This window comes from Scardinius erythrophthalmus (assembly GCF_964197995.2).
Source record: "Scardinius erythrophthalmus genome assembly, chromosome: 10".
Lineage (NCBI taxonomy): Eukaryota > Metazoa > Chordata > Actinopteri > Cypriniformes > Leuciscidae > Scardinius > Scardinius erythrophthalmus.
Window position 1 is genome coordinate 23815251 of NC_138230.1, and position 19961 is coordinate 23835211.

A 19961-nucleotide genomic window follows, 5' to 3' on the forward strand; every position below is an offset into this window, starting at 1 on the left:
GAAATAGCAGGTTGTGGAAAAAGAAAATCACCCTATGCGCTTGAGAAAACGAAAATATAGTTGATCCTCTACACATCTTTGGCCATTTTTTGCTATTTTTGTCCAGAAATAGGGTCAATATGTTGTCAAATGTCAAAAATAACCATTCCATTAAATTCCTGGGGTCAGAATTGTATGGGAAAATGTGTTCATTTGTCTCTGTATGTTGTTTACCTTAAATGTTATGCCACTTTCTATATCATTTTTAGATTTTTCGGGTTCCGGTCGGGTGCAGCAAAGGGTTAAAAATGAAGCCTTTGGGACATTATTTCGGCTTGGTACCTGGCAGATTCTGAAAATAGACACTTTAAAGATTTTAAAAAATCAGGTGGCATAAAAAAAGTCGGGGGGTGCGCGTGGACCCCTATATCCATCTAGACTAAATGCATCATTGATGGCTTTAAGTAAAGTGAAAACATAGGATGCCAATTTCCCTAAAGCAAATGTTAAAGGGGTGGTATAATGCCCTTTTCATAAGATGTAAAATAAGTCTTTGATGTCCCCAGAGTGTGTATGTGAAGTTTTAGCTCAAAATACCCCACAGATATTTTTGTATAGGGGCCTATTAAGTTAAAATTATCACTTTTTGAGGGTAAGCAAAAACGCACTGTTTTTGTGTCTGTCTCTTTAAATGCAAATGAGCTGCTGCTCACAGCACAGAGGGTGGAGCTACAACAGCTTGTGTTCTTTTACCTCACACAGGCATGCACTGTAAATTTCAAAAACGTTTAGCCTTTTATGTTCAAACCGGAGTCAGACAAAGATAGAGAGACTCAAGAAGAAGTGACAACATGTAGACAATATTTCTGAATGGTTAGTTGATGAATTTATGTAGCTTATGTGTAGTTATCTTCTAGTCATTGATTAGCATGTTCTGTCTTGATAATCTATAAATTGTGTTCCGGGGTTAATGTAAATTTTAGGGTTTGTGATGTCACTAACCCGGGAGGAATGTCGTGTAGTCCATGTAGCCCTAAAAAAGTGATTTATTTAAAAGAAAATATCTTCCTTTGCTTTGAACTTTGAGCGTTGTAACTTTGCAGATGTTATTTATGCTCAAACAGCAACATTACACACTAACTAAAGTTAGAAAAGTGAAATCATAATCAACTTTATGAAATCCTTTAAGAAATCATGAAGATGTGCTCATTAAACATTTTGAGTTGTTTACTTGTAAATGTAAAACTAATGTAAAACTAATGAACAATAATTCCTGTAATAAAATAATTGAGAACCCCCCCCCCTCCCCCCAGAAATCATTAATACAAACAGTTAAAAAAATTATATATTTTTTAATGTTACATACTAGCAAAACACCAACAATATTTTTTTAAGTTTAATTCTTTATAATTCTTATACAAATAGGGAGATATAGATTTTAACATAACAAAATTACCATACATGACCTCTAATGCAAACATTAGCCATTTAAATATAAATATAATTATAGAATAGTAATACTAATAGTAATAATACTATAAGTATAAATGAATTCATTATAAGCATGGGCTTCATAGAAAGCCCTATGCTATAAGAAGAATCTCAGAAATAGATATCTGCTGCAAGCCATCACGGGTCTTGAAGAAAGAGGGGTCTCGGCCCTCCACTTGCATTGCTAAGAAAGCTGTGAGAGGGAAACAGACTAAAGCTCTGTTCACACTGTCAGCGACATTGTCTCTGTATGTCGCTAGCTTCTGCACTATGGAGATGCTTGTGGCCATTCCTAGTGCCTTCGCTCAAATGTTATTCTTTTGCCCTGTCTTTCCTGCACTAAGATGGTGACGTGCGAGTTCCACTGATAGTCTTCACTCCATGGTTGTCGCTTCACAACCTATTGGTTGTCGCTTGCGAAATTCGCAAGATTGATTTCGCTTGACACACCTACATTCTTTCGCCAATTTTCTCTGTCACTCATGTCGCCAGAAGTTGACAGCTCTCCGTTAAAAATGAATGGGATCATGTCGCTTTGCTGCTGCACGCCACAGCACACATTAAAACTGAACAATCTAATGACCTAAGCCAATGTTTAAGGTAAAAAGCTTTTAAAAAGCCCATCCACACTTATCCATGTTAAGTGTGATGCCAGCATTCTGAATCTTTTGCAAAACCATGCGCAAATGTGCATCGTGTTATTCCTGAGTTCCTCCCAAAACAAGCACATCATCTTGGTGACCCCCTCCAGACCTTCCTTAATTTCAGACACCATCCTGGTTTGGAAATGTTCAGGAGCTGAAGCGATGTTGAAAAGTTAAAGAAGAATCTACCGAAGGGTGTTATGAATGTTTGCATCAAGCTTACTAAAAATCTTGGCCGCTGCCAACATAACATATTATATTTCTCTCTACAAACTGCTTCATTCAACTTTGTTATATCAACACAAAGCTGAAAAGTCCCATCTTTCTTTGGAACCACCACCAGTCAGTCGGCTCTTCTACTCTGCTTATGACACAGATTTTTTCCATATCCTGCAGTTCTTCCTTAACTTTGCACCTAAGTGCCAAAGGAATGTGCCTCGGAGTCTTAGGCCCCGTCCACACTACTGCGTTTTAGTTTAGAAACAGAGAATTCACGAGTTCACACTTACAAATAAGTCAGATAGAATAAATGCGTATTTGGCGTGCTGTCCGAGGAGAGGGCTCCGGGCTCGGTATTCGGCCCGAACACAGAGTACTCCCCCCGTATTCCTGGCTGTGAAAGAACAAGCCAAGAGTGAGGAGTCGGGGTGGTGGAGGGATGCTGAAAACTGTCAAGGAAGTTAGATGAGTTGACAGAGTGAATATATATGCTTCCTCTCATGCTGATAGGGTAGACATGGTAATTGTTTGATGAGTTGATTGATTACTTGATTATTTGAACGTGCTCCTCCCGAACTTTGTTAATAAAACATCATTTCACGAGTTCACACTTACAAATAAGTCAGACAGAATAAATGCGTATTTGGCGTGCTGTCCGAGGAGAGGGCTCCGGGCTCGGTATTCGGCCCGAACCCAGAGTACTCCCCCCAAAAGCTGCAAATAAATGCCGGACAGCCACCAGAATGATGTTGATGACCCCCCAAAAACTTGCAGAGTGCAAAGCTTAAGGTATCAGAAGTGGGAAAGGGTTAGTCGCTGGAAGGCTTCTTGTAACATCGGATGGGAGTTGGTTGTCATGACGTTGGATGGTTGTGCCTCTCCAGTAGTAGGCTAGGGATGGTACGTAATGTACTTTGCGGAAGAGAATGGTATAACCGCTGCAGTGTGATGAAGCAAGTGTGATGAGAATTAGTTCCTGCAGGAGCGGAGGAGGTGACACTGCTGCGGCAGTGGATCATACTTGATTTCGACTTGCTTTCCAATTATCTGATGCAGAAGGATGGAGAATTGAGTACTTGTGGGAACGGAAGAGGAAACACTGCTGCGGCAGTGAAAGCGAGTTGGATGGAGAAACGGAGCTCCTGTGGGAGCGGAGGAGATGACACTGCTGCGGCAATGTACCAAACTTGCTTTTCAACTTGCTTTTAAATATCGAAAACAATTTGGACATAGAACTGAGCTCCTGCGGGAGTGGAGTAGATGACACTGCTGTGGCAGTGGAGCAAGTTTGGACGGAGTAACGCAACTCCTGCAAGGTGCGGAGTGGATGACACTGCTGCGGCAGTGGACCAAACTTGCTTTCAATTTGCTTTTAAATATCCAAACTATTTTGGACGGAGTAAAGGAGGTCCTGCGGGAGCGGAGTAGATGAAGACTTCTGCGGCAGTGGACAAGTATGGATGGAGTAACGGAGCTCCTGAGGGAGTGGAGTAGCTGACACTGCTGCAGCAGTTGACCAAACTTGCTTTCAATTTGCTTTTAAATATCCAAACTATTTTGGACGGAGTAACGGAGGTCCTGCGGGAGCGGGGTAGATGATACTGCTGCGGCAGTGGACAAGTTTGGATGGAGTAACGGAGCTCCTGCGGGAGCGGAGTGGATGACACTGCTGCGGCAGTGGACAAGTTTGGACAGAGTAACGGAGCTCCTGCGGGAACGGAGGCGATGACACTGCTGCGGCAGTGGACAAGTTTGGACGGAGCAACAGAGCTCCTGCGGGAGCAGAGTAGAAGACACTGCTGCGGCAGTGGACCAAACTTGCTTTCAACTTGCTTTTAAATATCCAAAACAATTTTGGATATAGAACTGAGCCCCTGCGGGAGCGGAGTAGATGACACTGCTGCGGCAGTGGAGCAAGTTTGGATGGAGTAATGGAGCTCCTGCGGGAGCGGAGTAGCTGACACTGCTGCGGCAGTGGACCAAAGCTTGCTTTTAAATATCCAAAACAATTTTGGATATAGAACTGAGCTCCTGCGGGAGCGGAGTAGATGACACTGCTGCGGCAGTGGAGCAAGTTTGGACGGAGTAACGAAGTTCCAGAGGGAGCGGAGTAGCTGACACTGCTGCGGTAGTGGACCAAACTTGCTTTCTTAAATATCCAAACTATTTGGACAGAGTAACGGAGCTGCCTGTGGGAGCGGAGTAGAAGACACTGCTGCGGAAGTGGAATAAGTTTGGACGGAGTGACGGAACTTCTGCGGGAGTGGAGTAGGTTAGCTGTAGTAGACTTGGTTGACTTGCTTTTAACTGTCTGATGAGCCAGTTGGGTGGAGAATGGGCTCCTGTTGGAAGAAGAGATGATGCTGCTGTTGTGGTGTTGGAAACAACTTGCTTTCAAACTGTGATCCGAAAGGTGAGTGGGACAGAGATCTGATCTCCTGCTGGAGCGGAAAATAGCACTGATGTGGCAGTAAAGCGATTTAGGATGGGGAACGTGGCTCCTGCAGGAGTGGTGGTCTGTAGGGTTGGGTGTATGAGAAGTTGTCAAAAGAATTGATGAGGGTTCGTTGGGCTTCTTTGATATGGAAGCGATTTGAGCAGATGTAACTCGAAAGCCTCCGCTGACCAGCGGCCAAGTGCTTGGATCTGCTGCTGAGAGAGGCCTTTTTTGGGCAGCTGTTGCTGCGCCTATGCAAAATGAATGGCTGGAAAAGTGGTCTGCTGGGATGCCTGAATGGAGCAAAATTTGATCTGTCTTACTTTGCTTTATGAAGTAGGAGATGGTTTCATTGTCTAGCACTGATAGATCTGTGATTGTGGGGTGGACTTTTGGGTTAAAGCTGGAAGTGATGGTGAGTTCTGAGCATCTGAGGAAACTGAAAAAAGCCACTATGAACATTGCGTCCAGTGTGCGGGCAGTGTTGGTGGAGTGGTAGCCTTGGCGGAGGGTGGAGATGCATATAGTAAGTATGTCTAACGTTATTGGTTGTCTGGCATCTGGGCGAGTAGGTTGGGTTATGAGGTTAATTGCTCATGGAAGAGATGGGTTTTCATTTGTCTTTGAATGTTGCCAGGGATTCTGCATTCCGGATGAGGGTGGGGAGAGCATTCCACCAGCATGGAACTGTGAATGATAATGTACTGGAAAGTGATTTTGTGTCTCTCTGTGATGGAGCCACGAGACGTCCCTCGTTGATCGACCGTAGGCTTCTGGTAGGGATGTAGGCTTGTAGGAGTGAGTAAAAGTAGGAGGGAGCTGAGCCTGTGATAGATCTGTGAGCAAGCGTCAATGCCTTGAACTTGATGCGAGAGGTAGCCAGTGCAGAGAGATGAACAGAGGAGTGACGTGGACCCTTTGGGCTCGTTGAAGACAAGACGAGCTGCAGCGTTCTGAATCCTTTGTAGATGTTTAGTTGCACATGATGGAGGTCCAGCTAGAAGAGCATTGCAGTTCTTGATGCTGTTGAGATAGGATATGAATGAAGTGATGGCGAGCAGAGAAATTGGGAAAAGGTAGGTTGTATGGGAAGTGGAAAGACTTATAAAGCTTCCATGCGGTTAAGTAGGATTGTAGGGTGCTGGGTGAAACGGCTTGAAGAATTGAATTAAGAGAGGCGTCAAGAAGTGGTTTCAATGGGTGGTTAATGTGGATATCAGCTCTGAAGTGAGGTACTGAGGTTGGGAATGGGTCCGTGTCTGGTGCCAGCAACCTGAATTTCTGGAAAGCAAAACGTGACCCGGGAACATGTTTTGCAGTTATGAAGAACTGATCGCAGGCTGCAATCCAAATGAGGCATCTTAGGAGAGGCATTACTGCAGGGGAAATTTGAGCGGCCTTGTTGATGCAATGCACGGATGCTTCGTTGTTGCAGTGTACTATGATGCTGTTAGAGGACCATTCTTTACCCCACAGGAAAGCTGCTTCCACTAAAGGATACAACTCGAACAGCGCTGAGGATGTTAATGACTGCGGTGAGTCTAACAGCTGGGCGGGCCATGTAAACTTGAACCAACGGCCTTGGTAGAATCCCCCGAAACCGATAGAAGGAGCTGCGTCGGTGTACAGTTGGATATCCACAGGGAGAGAAATCAGATTTTTTATAGAAAAGGACAGGCCATTCAATTATTTAAGGAAGGTTAGACAGAAACTAAGCTCCTGCGGGAGCCAATGGTCACATCACTGCTGCGGCAGTGGAGAACATTAGCTAGAGAAACTGAGCTCCTGCAGGAGCGTGGGGAGACATCACTGCTGCGGCAGTGAAGTCAATGTTAGCCAGAGAAACTGGACTCCAGTGGGAGCAGAATGGACTGCTGTGACAGTGAAGAAGTTTAACCAGAGGAACGGCAGAGACGGAGCTGCTGTGGGAGCGGAGGAGATGACACTGCTGTGGCAATGTGAGAAGCAAATGGGATCCTACGGGAACGGTGGGGAAAGGTGGATATGTTGAGCTTGTAGGTTTAGAGTTTAGAGAGCAGCCTTGCAGGATTATGCACATCTGAAGTTTAAGTGGCCGGGCGAAGATAGTAGTTCGCGTTTAGGACAGCTTAAAATGTCTGAGAAGGTGGATGAAACCAGAAATATCCTTTGCAGTGCAGCCTGGAAATTAATTGTATCCAAGTTAATGCCCAGAATTCAATGGATGTGGCTAGACCCATGGTTTATCCTGGGTGACTGGAATCCAAAGCTCACCAGAACCGTGTGGGGCTGAGAGATCGATTGCTAAATTATTTTTATTTTATTTATTTTTAATGAATACATTAGAAGCCTAAATGGTTTATAACCTGATTTGATAACGCATCGATTTGATACTGTAGTTGTTTGATCATCAAACAGCAAAGTACAATCTGATTTAGATGATAGTTTGTTCCTTTATTTATTTAGCCAAGTTCAAAATAGACTCACTTATGGTAAAAGACAAAGCTTCATAGAATTTTGCGCCTTGAATTTATCCAATTGTGTTTTAAAATCACTAAGGACTTCAAACTTTGCCGTGGAAACACACTGCTTGTGTGTATTTAATCTAAAATTTTCTCTTCATTTCTATGGGTCACATTACCTGCCGATTTTGTTCGTTCTGAATCAGTTTTTTTTGCTATAACGAAGTTTCGAAGCGATTTTGTAGATAAATTGCAAAACAACGTTAACGATAGGTTCTTAATGATTCTGTGTGCGTGCAATCCAATGTGCGAGCTACTGTTTGTACGTGAGAGTTTAAGCCACAAGGAAGCAGCGCGTTAATGACGTCAAATAATTTGAACAGAAACCGTTTAAAACGTGTATTCCCCCGATCAAAATTAATATCCAGATGGCATAACTGTGCTTGATACTCGACTGAAGCGATGCGAAATTTAACCAGGGACAAAAATGAGAAGGTTTTGAGCTGAGCACTCACGGAGTAGAGCCAGCGGGTCTAGAGTGTGAGCTGGCCGGCCGGGACTGAATCTGAATCGCGGCTTACTGAGGGCCTGCTGCGGCGGCCTGGTCTTGGAGAAAGACCCGTTTGTTCGTGTGAAGAGGGCGGCATTGCCCGAGACGCGAGCGTGGTGCTCGGCGGGCCTTATAGTCCATTTCTCTATTGCAGGAATTATTGAGCTTCTAATTATTAAGCTTCTATGTAGGCTAATATTTTATTATCCTCACAGCGCGTTGGTTATGCGGTGATGCGCTATGAAATTATTGCGTGGCAAATTAATTATAATAGCCTATCAGTTTAATAATAAAAGTAGCCTAGGCCTTCCCTAATAATACTAATAATAATACAAAAATAATAATAATAATTTAATAGCCTACATAAATTGGAAATGCTAAATCATTTTGATAGCTGATGCTTGTTTTGGTGCTATCCTATGAGGTGCTCCTAGGGACATTATTCAGAATTACCATGCATATACATGTACGTTTCCTCTCACATACACACATGAAACCAAATTCATTCACATACTATAATGAAATGCTCACACACATACAAGTGAAATGCTTTTACAAACACAGCTGAAACGCTCTCATACATACAACTGAAAATATTACGCTCACACACACAACTGAAACACTCACACACACACACACACACACACACAACTGAAACGCTCACACACACACAACTATAATGCTCTCATACATACAACTGAAAATATTATGCTCACACACACACCTGAAACACTCACACACACACAACTGAAATGCTCACACACATACAAGTGAAATGCGTTTACAAACATAACTGAAACGCTCTCATACATAGGCCTACAGTACAACTGAAAATATTATGCTCACACACATACAAGTGAAATGCTTTTACAAACACAACTGAAACGGTCTCACTCACACAACTGAAAAGCATTTCAGTATGTTGTATGCAAGCATTTCAGTTGTGTGTGTGAGCGTTTCAGTTGAAACAGAAGCACATTTCAGTTGAAACGGAAGGTGGTTAAAGTACCCACTCCAGTCCAGTTGGTGGCAGTAGTGCGAATAAATTCACAGATTCGAACTTCCCGGGTCAATAACTCGTGAGCTAAACGTTTTTACTACACAAATCTCTTTTTAATCGTAGTAATGTAGAATATCTGCTACAACTGACTGCTGAACCGCAGAACCATACGTCATAGCAGTGTGAGGACGAGAGCGCCAGCCTGACAGTCTGATGCCGGAAGTGGGCGCAGCAAGGCATTTAAACGATTTAATTGAAAATGTAAACTCAAGAAAGCGGGGATTAGCAGTTGGCTGATGCTACGGAAAGCCCCAATCTGTTTGAATAAATGTCCGGACCATATGGGTACCGTTGGACGCGGATTACTTCAATAGCCAAGATGCGATTCTTCTTAGCGGAACGTACGGGAGGAGCAAACTATACTCGTCTTTTCACGTTTAAATCGTTTAAATGCAAGGACGATTTAATTGAAAATGTAATATCTCAGATATGATAAAATATAAGAATTATGTTTTGTCCTATTAACAAAAACGATATACTACTATTAACAAATGTTAATAGTTTTTTAAAAGTTAAAATAATACTTTATCCATTTGTTTTGTTGAGTCAAATGATTAACAATATAAATTGAACAACGCTTAAAACAAAAAAATAATGATATGAAAACAAAGGTTGAGCGTTTGAAAATTTGATTTAATTGCTCCAAATAAATAATAGTAATTAAATAAAAATACAAAATCGAACTAAATAATAAATAAGTTATACAAAATAAAATCAAACCAAAGAAAATAAATCTTATAAAAGTGAATCAAATGAATCAAAACTCCATACAAATGGAGTTAATCCCGAGGCGCCTTTCATCTCCTTTAACTCCAACCCTACTCAAACTTATCCTATGTGTTTGCATGTTTAATAGGATGCATTCATAGATATGAAATATTATTATAACAAAATATAAATAAAGAAATATATGATTGTTTGTGTTCTGTTATCTTGAGTTTCAGTGTGGATTGTTTGTGTAACCTTTAGACGTTAATGAAGATAATTTAAGATTTTTTCTAAATCATGCAGAAAACCATCTAATTCCAAAGGGACTACTATTAAATATGTGTACCTTGAAATGCAATGCAAGTCGCTTTGGATAAAAGCGTCTGCCAAATGGATAAATGTAAAATAATATCTATTGCCACTGTATATTAAAAAATAACTCCAGATGTTCATATCTCCATGAACAACAGCTTTTTTAAAGTGGATTTTAATGTGATTATTCAATTTGTCCCGTTTTGTCTGTTTAAAAATACTATCACAAAAAGGGTAGTGAACATTTCTGCAGCATGTTGTGCATTGCTCCAAAGCTGTTAGCGTTGAACCTCTCTGAAATATGTGGTTCTGTAGGTGAAATAAAGGAAACCAGGAGAAACGTGGTTTTCACCACAATGGGCTGGAGCGCGTTGAGTGTTTTCTGTTAGAACGGTGTCGTGTTAGCGGCCTCTAACTTAATAACTAATGATCTTTGCAATGGAAGTGAATCAATCAATCAAAACTAACTTTAGCTGGACAATAACTTTATTCTAGAGCTGCTGTAAATCCAAAACAATCTCTGTTACTGTAATTTCCTATTATCACTGTAAAGCTGCTTTGAAACAATATTGTTAAAAGCGCTATATAAATGAAGGTGACTTGACTTGACTTGACCCAGCCTGCTCCTCCTCCTGTCATGACAGAATCCTTCCACATTACCATATTATTGTTAATAATGAGCCTTGAGGAAAGTGGAGCCAAAAGCTTCCAGCTTCATATTCTTAAAGGGTAACTCTCGCCAAAATGCAATCTAGGGTCTTTTTGTTAATCTACCCGAGCCAAACTTTAGTTTAAAAGCATAATTAGAATGGAAACGCCACTTTTAAGTTTGACCGTATTTTCATTTCCGGTCAAATTGCCTTTTGAATGGGAGTGCTTGGGGCACTTCTATGATAGAATCAAAAATCACTATTTTTTAAACACTAAGAAGGCTCGACGTAACATGAAACTTTGCTCGAAGTATCACCAGGGGCTCTACACATGAACTCGAGCATTGAGAACATTGTTTGTGTACACAGAGTTTACTAAAAAGAAGCGTTTTTGAACAAATCACTGAAGCTGTGTCCGCCAGCATTTTGTCAGTCAAAAATAGTCGATAGTCAAAAAAAGACAATATTCTAAAGATGGCAGCGCGCTTGTTTCTCTGGCGCATAAGGTATTATCAGTAGAAAAGGATTCCATAGCATCAACTCTAATTTGTGATAATTTTGCACAATGCAAATCCATTTTTCAAAATTAATTAAAATTTTAAAATAAATGTTTCAGTGTCTTATTTTATTATAATTACATTACATGTCAAAATTCATGTCTGGCGAGTGTTTTATAATGGACTCGCGGATGAAGGAGGACTTTGGAGGAGTTTGCGTGGGTCAGTGGTGTTTATGTACATATTGGCATCAGACGCTTCAAGCACACACACAAACATTCTCTCTGACAGAGGAACTGTTCTCTGATGATGTCGACCTGCTTTCAAATCACTGAGTTTCGACACATTTAGAATATTTTTTTTTTTTACTTTTATTTTGGTGTGTTTAGTAGCCTAATTCTGAATGAATCCATATATTAGCTATATGCAGTCTATTAAGGTGGCTCGAATAGTGGTCTTTTGGCATCTCCATGTGGTCCTGTTTGTTATGTCTTCTTGACATTATTTGTATATATATATATAAAAAAGCTCTCAACAAATGTAACATTTATTTTTTCCCTCACAAGTATATTTTTTATAAATTGAAAACTATGTTCTGGAATGTTTTCCATGTTCAATGTGTTTTTTTTTTTTGTTTTTGTGAAAGTATATCACACAAAAAATGGCTGTCACTTTTCAGTCTATTTGAGCTTCTCTTCAACTTTTCTTGTAATACTTTGAGTGCACATACCAATATGTCGAGGCAGGAAGCTTTGAGCAGTGTGATCTGATCGGCGATAGTGAGTCCAGTGAAACCAGGAACTCGTTTGGCAAACTCCACGATTTTAATAATGCACTTAGTGGCCAGTTCACTGAACTTATCCCAGAGACCCAGATCCAAGCGCACACGGTGATCCGCACTGGAGTTCTGTAGATGACACACACAGGAATAGAGTTAAAACAAAATCTCTTGTCTACACATGCATCATTAAAAAAAAAAAAAAACATGTTTCTGGGTTGTGATTGTCAGTGTCATCTTTGGCTCATGGCACACCTAAAAGCACTCAAACTGCTGGTAAATGCATTTTTTTTTTAACTCTGTCGGAATGGTACAAAACTTAATTACTTTTGTCCCATTTGCTGTGTGAATGCACAAGAAATTGGGGACATGATGAAAAAACAAACTTATACAAAAACTTGTCACACTTGTACTGTTCACGGTCAAAAGTGACTTCAATAGACTACAGGTTAGAACAAAAATATTTGAAAGATTGATTTGGAGATTTTTCAGTTTTATGAGTTGCTGCTGTTGCATACGTTGCACGGACAGCTAGACAGTGATGCGTGTGTAATGATGTATGACACTTCAATATGCAATTAAAATTTATTTATTTAAAAAAATTGACTGCCATAGGAAATTAATGGGATACATGAAAAATATGAAGACACTTAGCATTTTCTTGTGGGTACAGTAAATGAATCAGCCATAATGCAAAAAAAAAAAAAAACCCGGAATAAAGGAGTGACACCTTACAAAGTCAATTCTATTCCTAAACCCAAACCCTAAACACAACCCTCACAGAAAACGTTCAGAATTTTTACAGTTTAAAAAAAACAACAACAACAAAAAAAAAAAAGATTAAAACAAAAAAATGTCTGGTATTGCTATCCTTGTGGGCATAGTACTATCACAGATTCAGCCAGCATGCCATCAGCACCAGGTCATTCAGCTCCACACACTTGTTCCCAATCACCAGAATATTAACTCACCACACCTGTCACATCCACATTAAGCACCATTTAAAAGCACACAGTATTCTCAACTGTTTTTTGGTCAAGTCAGTCTCAGCATGAGAATGAACCTACCAGACTATCTACTATGTCTACTTACCCTCCATTGTCTTCCTCAAACCATTGATCCTTCAGACTGCTTATCATCTGTGTGCTCCATGAACGTTCCTGTAAAGGAAAAGACTCTTCATTTAAGTGTGACTGTCAACTGACCTGCTTATACTCTTCACTTACCTGCTTAATGAACCTAAAGATCTAAACCACTCTGTGAATAAAATCCTGTTCCGTTTATCTCCGTGTCTCATCTCCTGTTTTATGACAGAAGACCGGATGATATTACCAGTCCGGATGGCATACCGATGTTCAGTATGAAACATGAACATCGGTATGCCATCCGGACTGGTAATATCAATTATCCAATGGCTAAACATTATATGGACGCTAATCATGGGAGGGATTTTACCTTAAGAGTAGCGGGCATTGAGGCTATTCGCCTTGATGCCAGGGGTGGGGACATAATTAGACGTCTCAAACAAAGGGAGACATACTGGATCTATTCTCTGAGGGCCACCAAACATCCAGGTCTTAATGAGGATTTTGATCTCTCACCTTTTTTGGGATTTTTGTGCCTCTATAGGTACAGTTTGTTGTCGTTGAATGTAGTACCCATTTCTGGTTAATGCTGTTTTGAATCATCTTGTCTATGACACTAGAGTTATGAGAGGTAACTGTAGCCTATTCACACTTATTGATCTTATATATTGTGTGGAGAATATTAGATACTTGAAGTGTTGTTTTTCCACTAAGAGATTTTCTTTTTTATTGTATTTTGCTTGTTACTTGTATGAACCTAACTTTTGCCTCTAGTGGCCAAAGAGTTGTGTTACACGTGCCAGAGTGGCACACCTGAAATTAATTACTGTATAAGTACTGCTCCTGTTTGTTTGTCACTAACACCCTGATGAAGGCCAGTGGGCCGATACGCGTTGGTGTTTTTTAAAATTTTTAGCCCTCTAATAAAGACTTTTGTATTACTTTTTGTATCCACTGAGTGCCTGGACTTGGATTTTTTCCTACGTTTTTTTCAATTATTACCCTTCCAAGAGCACCGGAGGATACAAGGGATTTCAGCAGCGCTCCAGTTCCCTTTTGTTCAGTCTCACAAGGATTATTTTCTGTGTATTTGAAAAGGCTGAAAAGAAAAAGAGACCCAATCTGTAAAGGTGAGGACATCCGCATCAGTCTTCGGTCAAAGGAGCTGTTTTTAGTCGCTGACTACTTTTTAACTGTAGCAGTATGTATTTGTAAAGGCAAATTTAATAATAATTTAATATAATTGTTCTGTAGAAGTTCTGATTTCATTTATCATCCAGCATGTCCAATGTTGATCAAGTGTTTCATTAATTTATAATTTTCTCGGATGTTGAACAATGCCTTTCTGTAGTTCCGCATGTGTGGAAAGCCTTCCAACTTCTCAGTCTTGGTGAGATTGTCTTCTGGTTATCATTCACAGACCAATGGTTAAACTGAACGCAAGATTCAAGAAATAAGATTTTACCTACGGTTATACTGCCACAACCACCAGCACAGCTGGAAACATTTCCTACCATGGGCAGAGTATGCACAAAACTCCCTCCGTCAAACCACCACAGGACTTATTCATTTCCAGTGTATACTCTGCTACCAGCCGCCCATGTTTCCCTGGTCAGGTGAGCCGTCATAGGTTCCAGCTGTTAACCATTGGTTTCAGGAGAGCAAGACGGTGTGGGACTCCACTCATGTCCATCTGCAGGGGGCACTCTGGAGGCATAAGAGCCAGGCCAAAGCAAGACGTGCAGCAACTCCCACTTACCATCCCAAATAGAATGTCTGGCTCTCCACAAGGGACATCTGCCTCCGACTGCCCTGTTGCAAGCTGAGTCCCCAATTCATTGGTCCTTTCATCTAATGCCAAATCAACATGACTTACCACCTCAACTTACTTCCTCAGAACAAAATTTCACCAGTTTTCATGTTTCTTTGCTCAAACCTCACCATGTCTCTCTTCTCCCTTCCTCCACAGGACCTGGTGCTGCTGGCGTACCTCCTCCAGTAGAAGCGGATGAAAACTTAGTCTACACGTCCATTCCATCTTGGACTCCCGGCAACGAGGTTACCGCTTGGAAGTCCTTGTGGAGTGAGAAGAATACAGTCTAGAAGAGAGATCATGACACTGGAAGCTTTAAAGATAAAATAAAACAACCATGTGATGACATTCTGGATCCCACTCTACTGACCGCTTTCCATAATGCCCATCTGGAAAGTCCAGCACCCTGGGGCAGAGGTCATCCTTGTCACCGTGCTCAGCACCAGGTCCTTCAGCTCCACCCACTCATTCCCAATCACCAGAATATTAACTCACCACATCCTCATTAAGCACCATTTAAAAGCGCACCATTTAAAAGCACACCCTTTAAAAGCACACTGTGTCTGCTTACCTGCTGTCCGGTCTCGTCAGTCTCAGCATGAGAGTGAACCTACCCAACCTACCTGCGTCTACTTGCCTCCATTGTCTTCCTCAAACCATTGATCCCTCAGACTGCTTATCTGTGTTTTCCACATTCCTGTAAAGGAAAAGATTTTTCAGTCAAGTGTGACTGTCAACTGAACTGCTTATTCTCTTCACTTACCTGCTTGACAATCCTAAAAATTTAAACCACTCTGAATAAAATCCTGCTCAGTTTATCCCCATGTCTCATCTCCTGTTTTATAAGTACACCCACACATGTTGGGTTTTCATGTTTTATTGGTACATTCTATAGACAATGATTTTATACTGTATATTCTGTATACCCAATAAAATTACTTTTTATTGGGTATGCTCACTGTAAAATGCTTACTGTAAAATTAAATCTTGACTGTCAGCTATGGCTGCCAAACAAAAACTGTAAAATGAATGTCAAATATCCTAGTTTAAATAAAGTACAAAATACTTTTACAAGATTCTTCATTAAACTTTTTAACAGAAACAGTTATTTAACATATATTTCCTGAATTTTTACAAACAAAGTCACTGATAAAAGTAAATCTCTTGCAGTTTATTACATGCATGATTTACTGTGACTATACGTCACTGCATCAGCAATTACACAGTTACTTTCTGTTAAACAAAGCAACATGCAGTATAACAAGTGTTTCTCTGCTCATCCTTGACTGAAGCACAGGCTCTACTCTTCAACACAATGGTGACCCACAAAACAGACCATACAGTTTAAATCCCAACAGAACATTAAACACAGATCTCTCAAGATCTCAGCATCCTCACTTATTACAATCCAGACTTTATTTCTTTTATACTAACGTTCTTATTGAGAATTAAGAGGTTTAGAAGTTGTTTTGCAAATAATATAGTTTAATGTCACCATTTGGTGATCAGTGTTTGCTTTAGTTGGGCTCTTGACCCTTCAGTTTTTAACATTAGTTTTTCTCTGGCTGCTTTAACTGTGTCTTTGTACATATTTGTTATGGTAGGAATCCAAGAGAAAATCAGATCAGATGATGATGGTCACTTTTAGTGAGCATCATGTTGTGGCCTGATTTATTGATACCACCTGAAGTCTAATATCTGATTAAAGGTAGGGTAGGTAGGATTTTTATAAAAAACTTTTTTTTCAAATTTGTTTAAACTCTCTTTATATACCAATACATAATTAAAATGTAAGTGCTCTGAAACAGAGAGTATAAAAATCGAGTGACTGTAGACCTTTTAATCTGCAATAAACACAGCTCATTATTTCCATTCGGGACGAAACAATTGATTGGTTTGGGCGACTGTCACTCACTCTCGCAACCATGGCTACCACCCCTGTTGCTAGATCTGCCCATATGCGCACGCACCCGTTTGATTTGAGGAGTGCAAGAGAGGCGCGGAACCTACGAAGAGTAAAATTATGGCAGAGAAAGAACATTCAAAATTCAAAGCACCTGCATATGCAGTCAGCGAAGGCAAACAAGGCAAAAACTACTTCCTCTGACCCTGGTTGCCCGCACTCTTGAACGACCTCCTCTGCTTCGCCCTTGACCCCGGACCTGTCCTCGAACAGACGATGCGGTACTTGTCTCCGGAGTGTAGTCCTCATTAGAGTCAGCAATGTTTTCATCATGGAAACTCTTACATGCAAAGCACCGTATATGTTGTGAATCTTACACAAAATTCACCTACATTACAGTGTAACTGATGGTAATGGAAAAACGTGTATCAATGCGACCTGTTTTTAGCTTTGCCTTATAAATATAGCTCGTTACCTATAAATATAGCTCGTTACCGAAATCAAACAAAGTAGGCTATATTTTAAACTTTACCAGTATCGATATGCTAGCTTGATAGTGAGTACTAAAAGAAATCTTATTTGTTTATATTCATAGTGATAAAGTTAGGTATTTTATTACATGTGATTCTGACATGATGTCACTGCATGCACTGCGCTCCTTCCTCTCCACTCGTCTCAGGTAAATAAATGCGTCTTCCAGCTGAGCCTGAGTGTTTGGCGTCGCGCGTTCATGTGTTTTGGGGGGCGTGGCTTTGGAAGGAGCTCAGAAGGGAAGGGGTGGAGTGAATGGAAATAATTAGCTGTGTTTACAACAGTCGTGAGAGGTCTACAGACACTCGATTTTTATACTCTCTTTTTCAGAGTACTTACATTTTAATTATGTATTGGTATATAAAGACAGTTTAAACAAATTTGGAATGTATTTTTTTTTTGAAAAATCCTACCTACCCTGCCTTTAAGTCTTTAAACATTAGTTGTTAATTTCACAAGCCAATACTGCTGCAGACATTCCTGCAGTATAAATACTTTGAAACATTTTATGATGTTATTATACAGAAAATGTTTTGACAGGATCATATAGACCAGGGATGTCCAATCCTGCTCCTGGAGGACCACTGTCCTGCAGAGTTTAGCACCAACCCCAATTAAACACACCTGAACCAGATAATCAAGGTCTTACTAGGCATTCTAGAAACTTCCAGTTAGGTGTGTTGAAGCAGGCTAGAGCTAAACTCTGCAGGACAGTGACTCTCCAGGACTGAGTTTGGACACCCCTGATATAGATTCACACAGACATCAAGAATCAGCGTATGAATCTAAACAATGGTGACAATGAAAAAAAAATCAGATCAACTCTGAACTCTGAACTGTTTTTTCGGGTTTATTTAAATTAGAATATTTTACTTTAATTTTACATTTTTTTGTTTGGCAGCCAGTCATTTGACCATTTTCTTACGATTATTATTATTTTTTTTACAATGAATTCAGGAAATACCTGTAAAATAACAGTGTTTTTCAGTTTATTTAATTTAGAATGTTTTACTTTAATGTTACAGGGTTTTTTTCGACTGCCAGTCATTCGACCGTTTTATCATTTAACTGTTTTGTTACTGATTAATTTGATTATATTTGTAATTTTACATACATTTTTATGTAATTTAAGAAAACAGAAAAAATACTGTATGAAAAATACAGTAACTTTTCTGTATAAAAAATGTCATTCTAATTGTCATTAATGTCACAATACCTAAAATAACAGCTACATTTTTAAATTGTAAAATTAGTAAAAAGTACAATTTAAAATTAAAGAAAATCACAGTTATTTTCTGTAAAATTAGGATTTTTTTTTCAGAGTGTAGGCACTGGCCTATATTTATATACTAGCAGTAGTTATAACTGACAATAGTTGCAAAATATTGCATATGATATTCATATTTCCCACCAGAAGGTGCTAATCTGCCACAAGTTTTAACTGAAATAGTTGTTACGAACCGCTCTGAGACACGAAGGTAGAGGATCCAAATGCAGCTTTTATTAAGAGGTAATCCAGAAACGTAATCCAATAAACAGGCAATGGGTCAAAACACAGGTAGGCTCCCTATTAAACATCGCATCAATTTTAAAATATTTAATAGGGAGCCTGCACTGGCTCCCTATTAAACATCACATCAATTTTAAAATATTGCTTATCACTTACAAAGCACTAAATGGTTTAGCTCCGCAGTACTTGAGCGAGCTCTTAATGCATTATAGTCCTTCAATGTCTATTGCAATCTCAAAATTCCGGCCAGTTGATAATACCTAGAATATCAAAGTCGACTGCCGGCGGTAGATCCTTTTCCTATCTAGCACCAAAACTTTGGAACAGTCTTCCTACCATTGTCCGAGAAGCAGACACACTCTGTCAGTTCAAAGCTAGACTAAAGACACATCTCTTTGACCTAGCATACACATAACACATTATAGACTTCTATAATTCAATGTTAGGCTGCATAGATTAGGTCAGCTGGAACCGGGAACACTTCCCATAAATCCTGATGTACTCGTTACATCATAAGAAGAATGGCATCTCTGCTAATTTTAGTGTCTTTGTTTATCCCAAGGTTTTCCCGCAGCCTGCCGGATCCAGGCCGTATCCAGATCTGATGAAGGACCTGCGCCTGGACCCGATGACAACGCAGTGCTGAAGTGCCAACTAGTCTCTCCCTATGGAGGATCCCTTTACCACTCTACAGATAAAGCATTGTCGGGAAATTCAATTCACGTACCTACCCCGAATTGATCAAATAAAATAAAATTCTGTATCAAAATTATAAGGAAACACCAGTACTTTGTTTAGGCTTGGTTTGTAGGGAATTCCAAACCTGCGCACATATTCAAACGCACATAACTACAGAACAAATTCTTAATGCGCGTGAATGCCATCAGCGTTTCTCACAGGTTCGCGTTTAAAGTCTGTGTAGAGAGAATTGTGTTGTCTTAGCGGCCCCAAATTTAATAACAAATGATCGTTGCGACGGAAGCGTTTCAATCAAAACTAACTTTAGCTGGAATATAACTTTATTAAAGAACCGCTATAAAGCCAAAACAATCTCTGTTACCTTAAATTATACGTTTATCTCTGTAAAGCTGCTTTGAAACAATCTACATTGTTAAAAGCGCTATATAAATGAAGATGACTTGACTTGACTTGACTTGACGTAGGCAGTCCGTACAAACAAACAAACAAACAAACAAAACAGGCAGGGGTCAGAGGCAAAAGAGTAATCCAGGGAACAGGCAAGAAATCCAAAAACCAAGAGACATGAAACCAGGGAAAACGCTCGGAAATGCAGTGTAACAACATACAAAACTTCGCAGTGAGTGAAGGGGTGAACCAGGCTTATATGGGGTG

General features: G+C 40.0%; 1 protein-coding gene across 1 annotated transcript in view; it reads right to left on the reverse strand.

Annotated features, from left to right (window-relative positions):
- Positions 1–19961, reverse strand: part of LOC308696899 (retinoic acid receptor beta-like) — a gene marked incomplete at both ends in the record, with an annotated part of 373837 nt that overhangs the window by 11467 nt on the left and 342409 nt on the right. Inside the window, one exon of the mRNA XM_081375840.1 lies at positions 11719–11895. Coding sequence (XP_081231966.1) covers positions 11719–11895 — 177 coding nt within the window. The remainder of the gene's footprint in view (positions 1–11718; positions 11896–19961) is intronic.